Genomic DNA, 12,352 nt, shown 5'->3' with positions numbered 1-12,352 from the left:
CCCAAACGGCACGAAAATAAGTGCAGGGAAGGGGCCGGTCGACGAAGCAGGGGACGAAAGCGACGCGCGACCGGTCCCACGTATACACAAACAATATAATATTTCAATATGATATACAATAATATGTTTGGTCTCGATGATCGACTTTGACCGGGTATGTGGTTTACAGGCACGCGTGTATGTAATAATAATAATAATAATACTAATAATAATAATAATATTATATTATAATATACTAGGTAACCGCCTACGAAATCAGAGCTGCAACGCGCGCGGCTTAGCGTCAAAGGTCAATGACGAATACATTTTCATTTATTTATTATAGTGTGGTAACTTGGATACACACACTATAATATAATAAATATAAACGACGAACTTTAGAACCGAATACAATTGGTAAGTATAAAGGTCAGGAAATTTTTTCTCAATATATTATTATATTTGAACGCACGAAATATAATAAAATAATATCGGGTTTCATAACAACCGTAAATCACGAGTAAATGCAAAAGTTTGCTACTGCATAATAGGAATGTATTTGATACACTCTATACTGCTGTCTGTTTGAACTGTTGAGTGGGCCTATTATATATGTACGATTCCATATAAAATGTCAATAGAATAAACATTATAATACAAAATCTGTATAAAAACATACGCAGTAATTGAGACTAACAAATGTCAAATATAATAGTTTTTATTAGTTTAAATGAAAAAAAATCAAATTAAATACGTAAGATCATATAACTTAGTGTAAACATTAGTTGTATGTGAATTCGGTGTGATATTCGGTTTCAAACATCTGGACCGTTATTATTTACCACCAGGCATCAATATTATTACACGGACGCGGTTGAAAAATATAATACACCGAAATAATTTGTTTTTAGAGCGGGACTTTGGTACATTATTAAAATATTAGTAATAATACGACTAGAAGAAAATTTCGTACATTCTCGGTAGGTCAGTTAACTACTGTTTTTCTCGTTCTATTTTCTTGATTATAATAAATTATTAATCAATAGCACGGTAATTTAACACCGATCATATAACTTTTTATTTTAATAGATTTATATATTTATATAACATGTACCTATATTAAAATTATAAGTACAACTACTTCGTCTAACAATACATATTTATTCTGTGCAAAACAACAAAGTTTTTAATTTTATAATGTGTATCTATGTATTTTTAAACCATCCTTAAACGTATTTTATAGTTTCCATTTTTATTTAATAAGCTTTTAAAAAAAATGGGAGAACAGTTATCAAGAACAGTTAATCAAAATAATTTTAATAGTGCAATGGTAATTTTTTTGGTTTCTAAAATTTTGATTTCAATAATCAAATAAATCTTGATAGTACCTATTAAATAAAAAATATTATAGGTATTTAAAATATAATTGCAGGTAGTTTAAATAAAAGCTGCATAATTTGTAAGTTTTCTCGAATATATAGAAATATAACTTTCATACCACAAAATAACTTTTAACAATTCAATTTAAATAATACGTCAATATAGAAAACAACTAAATATCCTAATAAGATTATAATGAAATGTAATTATTTTTAATATATCTTACCATAGCTGATATAGAAATATCAATCTTCCGTTTGACATACAAGTTATTAGTTCATACAATACACAGTATTGGAATTGTATTATATAAGAATAAAATAGAATGTATTTATAATAAACGCTTTAACACTATAAGTTTTATTTCTCAATATTTATAGAATTAATTAAACTATTTTACATTTATATTGCCATAATATATATAGATTGTTAATATTTTCCCTAAAAAAAAATATGTATTTTTAAACACGTAATATCGAAGATTCAAATTTGAATAAAAACATTGCTTTATTAATTATTGAAATTATAAAAGCTTAATATAAAAACAAGGATAATATGATTGATCAACTTATTTTTGGGCCATAAACTACAATTTTTTTTTTAGTTTAGCTATAATATTAGTAATACATACAATTTTAATAATGAATAAAGAAAATATTTCTGTAAACAAAATTAACAAACATTAAAACTTTTATCAAATATAATGTTGATTTAATTATTGAATTTTAAAGCACAACGATTAGACGAACAAAAAACAACAACACTAAATCAGCCTGATAAAGTAATATAAAATATATTTGATGTAAATTTTAGTATTTATTATTTATGGAAATGTCCATATATTGCTATATACACCTACGGCTTTAAAATCATTGAGAATATTGATCACCACATTAAAAACTTATCTTATACATCACACTCATACATCATAATCCCAGCAAAAAAAACCCGAATGCGGTAATACTGAGATTTGAATTTGTTATCTCAGGCTATCACATTACTCATTTTATGACCAATACAGTGAAGAGTTCTAGGTCGCCAATATTTGAATTATTTGACCTATTATTAAATTTACAATAAAATTATTAGGATTTGGGCCACTCGTGTATATACAATACACATTACAATATATTATACAGTAGTATATATTTCGTTACATTAATTTATTACAATTTTTCAATTTCAAGTCAGTTATCATGTTTAACTTTTTCAAAATTAAAAAATATTTAATCGGTTGTATAGCCATCGATTTTTACATTGCCTTATACACAACGTACAATGTATATCAATAAAAAAATGGGATTATTAATTTATTATATAATTTAAACGAGATTTTAGAAGGGTTAGGTTTGGTTCGAAAAAAAGGTATAAGTTTATTATTGAACATTTAAACAGAAGGAGGGGAAGATCAGAGGATTTGAGAGATAAACCTAATTAAGATTTAATTATTGTTAATTTTTACATACTAATATTAAGGCAAATTAGAAATTTAGGGAAAATTTGACCTACATATAAACGTAGCATGTTTAAAAGTCTAAAATCAAGTATTAATCAACAGATTGTATGCGAAAGTTTGTTGTCCGTGTTTTTCGGTATCGTGGACCAATATACGATAAAACAAATCGTTGCAGTGTCGTTGAATCTCATATACTCGCGCATTTATATACTCATGTATTAATTTAGAGAACTTTTTAATCATAACTCAAATGAATATTACGATGAGTGAAATCTTAAAAGATTAGTGAGTAACATACGAGAGCATGTGTACAATCGCGTACATAATAGACGAATATATTTTATAATAATAAGCACAATGATACTAAAAAAAGTTTTGATTTCATTTACAATAGACTTTTTATGCTAACATTTTAAATGTATCATTCAAATTGTAAGTAGTTATGACTTACAAGTACTAAAATCAAATGCTGAAAAAATATTTAAATACATACATATATTATATGATTTATTGATAACAACAAAAATATAAATATATATAGGTGTCTTTTATTTACTTCAAGTAAATATTATAATTTAAAACTAAACGTTTACAAATAAATTTAAAAATAAAATATCAATTATATTGTACACGCCATACAATCTTTGTAATACTACGAACAAAATGCTGTTTAAGTAAAAAAAAAAATGCTGTTTTTACATTTAATTAGGAATACTACGCATTGAATAATTTATGTGAAATAAACAATATTTTATAGATATATTATAATCATATGGAATCGCGTATGAATTTTTTTTTTATTTAAATAATATATTACAAGATTATCGCGATACGATTATAGAATTTAATTATTTTAAGTGGAAATTTTGTTATATTTTTGACGAGTTACCTAAATAAAATGAATAACATTTTCCACGCACTGATAAATTAATGGAGGCAGTTATATGGAGTCAAAATCTAATGATTTAAACCAATGATAAGTTTACTATAGTTGCAATTTGAAGATGCAAAACAACAAAAATGTAATCTCTATTAATATAAAAACGGTATAATTATTAATTGCAAGAAGTTAAATAATTTAATGTATTTGAATGCATATTGTATAATATGTAACCTTTAAATAAATGATTAAAACTAATGAATTAATTTTATGGTCTATATTATAGACAGAACGCTAAAATTCACAGTAAATGTACGTTTGTAAACATAGGTATTATATTTAGGAAGGTGAGGTTAGGTTAATCACCTCGTTAGAGTGAATGAGGAATATTTTGACTTTTGTAAATTATGTAAAGTATAAATGTACTTAATCAAATTTGAGAAAAACAATTTTTGCATACAATTAGAAAAATGTATAAAACCTTTCCATGATTAGTTTTCATCAAGTCACGTAAGTAGGGTTAATTAATTTTTGAGCCGAGCAAATTTTAATCGTATATTTAAAGCATTTAGATTCAGATAGTTTTGTGGACGAGACACTACTTAAATATTTAAATAAAGTTAAGAGAAAAATTATTTTTGTACACTGGATTAGGCATAAAATAAATTTAAGTAAAAGAGATATTATTTTCTAAATTACATCAACATTAAATGATTAAAACACTGTTATGTATGTATTAAATTTTAACTTGGAACATAATTTATATTAATAATAATTTTAAGCAAAGACTGTATCAGATTATTATACTACAAAAAAATATTTTATGAAATGTTTTTTGATACTGATACCAAAAAATTTATTTTACTATTAGCATTACAGTAGATTGATTTAATTTTTGGCGAGAACATTGCATTTGTTCTATTTTTGTGTCAATACCCTATTACGGTAGAATGACGTGAAGTTTATGGTATAAATGAGTAATAGCTTAAAATTTCAAGTCTCACCGAATAATGTTTTTGAATGACAACAAAATAATTAAAATTGTTATTCTTCGTCTAATTTTGACCAAATTTAAATTTCAAAATATCTATACAAAATTGTATATATATATATGTATTTTTTTTTAGATTTTTAAGTTTCATCATAAATAACTTATAATAATGAGAAACCTTGTATTAAACCGTCAAAAATTTTGACTAACTTTTTGTATTGACATCTATAGAATTTTTTACAAATTTCAAATGTCTATATATATATATATATATATATATATAACTTAGTAAAAAAATATTGAAAATTATACTATCTAAAGAAAATATTAGTATAAATATATAGTAAACATTTTAAGTAAAGCTATAAGGTCTTTTGTTTATCAATTACAATAAAATATAATTGCGTAATATTCTATAATTATTTTTCTCTTTTTATTTTAGTTATCTCAATTATTTAGAAAATTAATAAAAAAATTTTCACTTTTGACCCCCTAAAGACCAAATAGACTCAATTTCTTATCAGAAAAAATATTGAAGTTTAAAAAAAAGCATTTTTTTCTAATATACCTTCTCTACTTCGGGTACAAAAAATTAATTATTTAATCATCGTAAAATCAATAAATTCATAAGTCTATGGACAATTAAAAACGATTAATTGATCTTATATAAATTAAATTAAATATAATTGTTTAATATAGGTATATTTTATACAAAAAAAAAAGTAATAATACAACATATTTAGTAAAATATTAAGTTTTTAAAATACATCACTAGGTGTAAAAAATATGAATTTGTTTTCGTCATCTTGAATTTATAGCAATATTGGTTTGCTGTGATAATACATAATACCTATAGTTTCTTTATAAAATATTGAATACATGCCATCAAACATTGCTGGATCGTTCTCATTTTTACATAATATAAGAATTATGGGATATTCTCGTATTATACATTATAATAATATAATTAGTAATTATGAGGACGCTACATTCGCGAGATAGAACCGCTCAGGCTGTAGTGTTGCCGCTCAGTGGTAGTTAAAACTCCAAATTGATATTTAATATAGTTTAGAACGTTATCTATGAAATATTATTTTTATTTTTTTGATATCAATTATACGAAAAAAGTTCTCATTATTTCAAGATCCATTAATTTTGAACCTGAATTACTTTTTTTGTAGTTCCAATATCTACTATACTATACTAAGATTCGAACATGTATAGGCTAAGTGATTTTCAGTCGATTCAAGAACATTAAAAACTTAACATTTACCATTGGAAAATACTAATATAACATACTCTGTGAAAATATTTTTAACACTGTATTTCAGTTATTAATTTATTTTGCTTTGACTGCAACATACAAAATGAAGAATGTTAAATTCTTATAAAACTCTTCTTATACAATGCGAATAAACAGTGATCTCAATAGTTTCATAATGCTTGCGAAAATGTATCAGAACTAATAATTAGCAAAATGGTATAAATAAATTACAGGTTTTTTAAGACTTTAAATAATATAATATTGTCAAAGTTTTATTTATGAAATGCGAATTATAGCATTTTCAAATTCATATTCTAATGATTTTGGAAAATTACTAAAGAACTAAAATTTCTTATTTACTTTACATTAAAACACCAAAAAATGTTTGATAAACATATTAACTATAGTAGTTTATATGACGGACAATATAAGATTTATAATTTCTAAATCATAATTCATAACTATGTATTAAATAATATTTATAGTAAGAAATTTAAAAGTTTATTAGTTTTTTTCTTTTCATGAAAATGTTATAAAATTTAATCCACAAATATGGTAAAAAAATGTAAGTATTTTATAAAATAGCACTTTGCTTATGAATTATGGTTCGTCTAAATGTATTTTAAGTTGATCAATTAAAAACATTACACTTTATACTAACACCAGATTTGATTCTAAAGTAACATAATTGACGTCAGAGATTAAAACTTTAATAATCTTGACCTAATGAAATGACCTATAATTTTCGTCATCTTATAATAATTAAAAACAACAAGAATAAAATTCTTACTAACATACAAACTTAAAAATTAAGTTGTTTGATATTTGCTATATTAGGTTAGTTTAATATGTATTAGGTTAATAAATTGTAGGTAGGTACTCACCTTGTGCAAAATTTGTGTGTGGAATATTGGCTGCTCTCTGTAAAAGAAAACAAAAAAATAAAATCAATTTTAGACCCAATAAGAATATATGTTGTGAAGCAAAACAAGGTCGAGTATTCAATGTCAGTTCATTAACAGGTCCTCGTATTATATCAAGTATTTCTTGTTTTAATAGTAACACAATAAAATAAATAACATGAATATTTTCAAAAGTATAATGATATGAGACAGTTTTATTCAGTTTAATAATTAAATTATTTGTATTTTTACAAAATATTTTATTGAATCTATTAAATGATAATTTTAATTATTTTATGATAAAAAAAGTAGATAAATTCCTTTAATCGTTATATTTATCATTATTGTTATTTGTTTATATTTATCATTTGTATGTAAGTATATTGTATAATATATTATATACATAGTACGAACTATCATTAATTATCTTTTTTATAAAATATCCAACATAATTTGGATCTACTTATGTGGAATAATTACACTATAACATACTCGATATAGTAGACGTGTCTAACATTGTTCAACATAACAAAAAGAGTACATACTTGTCAACTATTAAAAAACAATTTTCTGTTTATGTCATTACACAACTTTAAATCTACAACTCCTATGTAGTTTAATAACTCTGATAATCTGTATTACGTATTAAAATTTAATGTATACAAAAACAAATAAAATATATTATAAAAAATAATAATAAATATATGATATTATATACACAAATCTATATATTATTTCTTATGATAAAAATATAAGTATAAGTATATACCATTATACTATCATATTTTGTTTGATGATAAATTATACATGATAATTGGAAATAAATAAATAATAATATCTTTCCAACACAAAAAGTCAAGATAAATAGAAAAGTCTAATATAAATTATTTATTGGTGTCGTTCTAGTACAGGAATCCGGAACCTTTTTGCGTAAATAAGCATAACAAATAAGCCATTTTTTTCAGATAATTTCCAAATCATTATTTTCAAATAACCACACTGATTAAAATAATAAAAAAACATATTATAATACAAAAAATTACTAATATATTTCACTACCGAGAATTGGTAGGCATTAAAAACAAAGTTTAAAATTTAGAAAAATTTAGATTCATTATAATATTATCAAATTTTAATTTATATTTTATGGGTCTTAATAATTGATGCATACACTATACACTAATTAGTCGCTGATTCCCGACCGCTGTTCTAATATGTATGTTTTTTTTATTACCTATATCATAAATACAAAGTGAATCATCAAGTAAGCTACAACCATGTTTTTATTAATTAATGTATTTAATCAAATTCTGATCTTAAGACCATAATATTAAAATTCTTTAGATATTTTAATGATGCTATATAAACATATATGTTTTTCAAGTGAAAAACAGCCTTTATTATTGTAAATTATTTAGTAAATATTTATTTTTGAAACTTTAAGTATCTAATTCAAAATTTTAAATAGAAGTTTTGAGTTATTTAATTTTGTGTACGAAAGATAATAGATCCATAATAGTAGATTAGGAAGATATGGGGACTATAGTAACTTTAAAATTTTAGTAATTTATATTAATTTTTCAATAAATTCAAAATAAGAATTTGAATAAATTCATTATTAAATAAGGAATAATTCATTTTAACCAATTTAATTTTGAGGGTTGACAATTCATCTTCCGGTGTATGTCTTGCAGTATAGGTATCCGGGAGAGTGTATTATAATTTTTATTTCACCAATCAAAACAAGAAAATTTGATTAATTATCATACAAGTACAAGAGCTAATAATGTATGTGACATAATAGCAATTATTTAAGAAGCGTATTAAATATCGTAATATAATCAATAAATAAATACATTTTTATAACTGAATTATTCTTACATTATTCGTAAACACACACGTGATTACTCAATATTATGGATATTAATAAGGAATGAGCATAATATTACTACCTATATAAGACACGTTTATACTGGAAATCGTTATATATTTTAAAAATAATACGAAACTATAAAATATTATAAGTAATTCATATTAATTATAAATACCTATTAAAAATAATATAACAATGAAAAAAAATATAGATGGGTATATAATGATATTCAATAATAAGTTGATTAATTAATACAGAAATAGTTTTGATATAATTAGTTGATACCACTATACTTACTGCAGAATCATTATTTATTTAGACGTTTGGTACATCGTGAAAAAAAAAATTAAAAAAAATTGTAGGTATCTAATTATTTTTTTTTTACGAGGAAAAAAATATTATTAATAATTATTACTGTTTAACCTTCAATATTAAATTTTTTATAAGATATGTATTTGTGTGATACAGAACGTGAGTTTCAAATTTAAAATACATATCTTATCAAAATTGTTGTTTCTGGAGAGATTATATGTTAAATTAAAATCAAACGAGCTAACTAAATGTAACTAAACTTGAAAATCACTATGTAGTATAAAATATTTTTTACTATAATATTTATAAGGCCCTAATTGTAATAAAACCTTTTTTGTTACACATTTTAATTTTTAAAGAAACAAAGTTAAATTAATTTATATATTTTTATGTTTTATTTATCAATAAATAATTTACACAAATAGGAAGCAAAAGTTAATATAGTATTAACATATTTATATAAAAAATATGAAGTGCACATAATTAATTTATACTATAGGACATTTATGACACAATACTTTAATTTTGTCTTATTCACAAAAAATATCAACATTTTTCAAATCATTATAGAAGTTTGACATATAATGTATAAGGCAGCTTTAGTGTGGAACAATGTTTTTATTTATGAGTGATAATTTATGGAAATAATTAAATAATTTGCAATATATTTGGACTGTCAAATTATGTCAAAAATTTGTACATACATATTAATTACATAATATATATATTGATAAATTATGTCTGTATATCAATGAAATGATATTGAATTGACGCTCCATTTCCAGGCTAGATTTAATTTATGTCCTATAAGAAGAAAATTTGTTTTACTTTTAAATTCTAACTATATTAGTTCTAGTCTTTAGATGTCTACTGAAGAGTAGAATTCCAAATTGTTGATCTAATTTCGTGCCCAGAACGAATAAATGCGTACGTAGAACAACTTTTTAAACAATTAATCTTAAAAATTATTTCCTTTATTGTTCCGTTTAATAAAACCAAATGGGCCTTTGCAACAAATGGTATTTATATTTGTACTAAAAGTAAGATCTAACGATAATAAAATCCTAAGTCCTTAATAACTCTAAAGAAATTAAATTTAACATTATTAATTACGTATTCACGTAACAGGGGGTTAAATTGTGATAAAAAAATTGTTTACATTTATCGCAATGTTCATGTATATAAACCATTTAGAATATCCCATTTAATAAATCGATTTAGATCACTCACATTGAAGGCATTCTTGATCCTCACGATTCTTTAAAAAAATATAACAATAAATAGTTGTATATCATCAACAAATAAGATATTTACAATAACGGAAAATATAACTTCGAACCTAACACCTAACCTTTCTTTTCGTCTCTGAACTTCAGAATTAACAGCAATTGGACACGAAACATTATTATTTAAGTTAACTAGTTGTATTCTACCACTCAGGTTTATGATAATAATTATTCTAATAATTTAGGTACCATTTAATTCAAAATGTTTCAACTTATGTAACAAGTTGGTTATCTTAAGTTACGTTATCAACTAAAAAGTAAAAATTGATAATTTTAGAGCGATTCGGGTAAAGCATTACGATTAAAGACAAATCGATGATTTTTAATAGCTGATTGTTCACCACTTTTTCTTATAGGTATTTAATAGTAGGAATCAAATCCGGGCTTGGAACTAATAATAGTTATTCCCGATCTATAATATCCCATCGAAAATTTCTGTAACGAAATTATATGAATAACTGTTTAAAAATTATTATTTATCAATAAACAAAATAAATAACACTTACACTTTGTAGTTTTATGATCTATAAGGAATAATAAAAAACAATGTTTAATATAATAAAATCAGTAAGCCTCTTAATAAATATTAATTCAATTTATATTTCTTTATCTGCCTCAAATATTATTTATGTTAGGTATTCAATTCAGTGGCGTGGCGAACTAAAAATTGTCTAGAGGTAAGTTACAAGTACCCCATGTATCAACCAGCATTATTATTACAATAAAGAAAGTAGGAGGGAAGGCTTCGAAAAAATCCTGTAAAGCATCTTTTAAATGTTTAAGTAATTAATGTATAAATGCATTATAATATAATACAACTTATTATATTATTTCAGATCATTATTGACTACCTATTTAGTAAATCATATCACATTTTCAACTAAGGACCAACGACCACTACCCACTCCCTGTTCAAAAAAAATCTCAGAGGCAATTCCCTCTGAAATTATCGTTTACCACGCCACTTCATCTTATCACATATTGTGAAAAGAAGAACACTCTTCCGGTTCTATTTTAAGTATTTAAAGATGTTTGATGCATCGAAATTTATAGAACACAACAGTTTCAAGTTGTTTTTAATTCTTTATTAAAAACTAGATTAAAAATTTACAAAAAAAAAAAAAAAATCAATTTTGCATATATCATATTACATGATATCTGTATATTATAACACCTTACCCCTTACCTACTTGACAAAATATATATTGCTCGTTTTTTGAGTTATTTCATTTTTCGAATGTATTTTATCGAAAAATTTCAGTGTTTAGTAGTTAGCAACGGTCTAGGTAATAGTAAATATAACGGTTTCAACTAATAACAATAAATACATATTAAAAAAAAAAAAAAAAAAAAATGTTTTTTTATACTAATATTTAGAACTGTAAAAAAAAAGTAGATATTAAATTGTATCTATTATAAGTAGTGAAATGAAGTTCACTATATGAGTTTCTTAATTGTTTAGTAAAAAAAAAAAAATCAAAACAGTTTGAACTGTAGATTTTATATGTATTGTATACCATGAAAATTAATTTAAAATTAAAAATATTTAATAAAAGCCTATTTTTATTTTTGCCACTATTTCATTAAGTAAATCTGTGTAGGAAAACTTAATTTGTAAGTATAAAAAAACCATATTATACTTTAAACATTATTTCATAAATTATGCATATAATCGTAAATTATTAACCTTAACTATTAAGTGATTACAATATTATTCTAAATATCAAGGTATAATACGATGATATATTATTGATTGTATTTTGTATTTAACTTAAATAATAATATAATAAGAAACTGATAGCGTAATTTTTAATGAAATTATACTATAAGTCTTGTTCAATTATAAAAGTTGATGAATTATTTTGAAGGCTGAGATTTTGAGGTTAACTCTGGTTGATATAAAATTACATTTAAGTCAAGGGAGTCTAGTAGTATAAATGTAATCAAAAATATGAAGTTTATGTAGACAATATAGGTATACTAGTACTTATTTTTATTTCATTCATATATACAGGGCGATTCTTTAATT

At 23.2% G+C, this 12,352-nt stretch overlaps 1 protein-coding gene across 3 annotated transcripts in view; it reads right to left on the bottom strand.

The window, feature by feature from the left end:
• The window catches only part of LOC113549878 (5'-AMP-activated protein kinase subunit gamma), a 39,907-nt gene that overhangs the window by 8,772 nt on the left and 18,783 nt on the right, over window positions 1–12,352 (bottom strand). For all 3 annotated transcript variants that reach the window (XM_026951373.1, XM_026951372.1, XM_026951374.1), the window contains exon 7: window positions 6,835–6,871. In XM_026951373.1, the coding sequence (XP_026807174.1) occupies window positions 6,835–6,871 (37 nt within the window). The remainder of the gene's footprint in view (window positions 1–6,834; window positions 6,872–12,352) is intronic.

This window comes from Rhopalosiphum maidis, chromosome 1 (genome assembly GCF_003676215.2).
Source record: "Rhopalosiphum maidis isolate BTI-1 chromosome 1, ASM367621v3, whole genome shotgun sequence".
Classification (NCBI taxonomy): Eukaryota; Metazoa; Arthropoda; class Insecta; order Hemiptera; family Aphididae; genus Rhopalosiphum; species Rhopalosiphum maidis.
The sequence above is the reverse complement of the archived record's forward strand: the minus strand, read 5'-3'. Positions and strand labels throughout refer to the sequence as shown.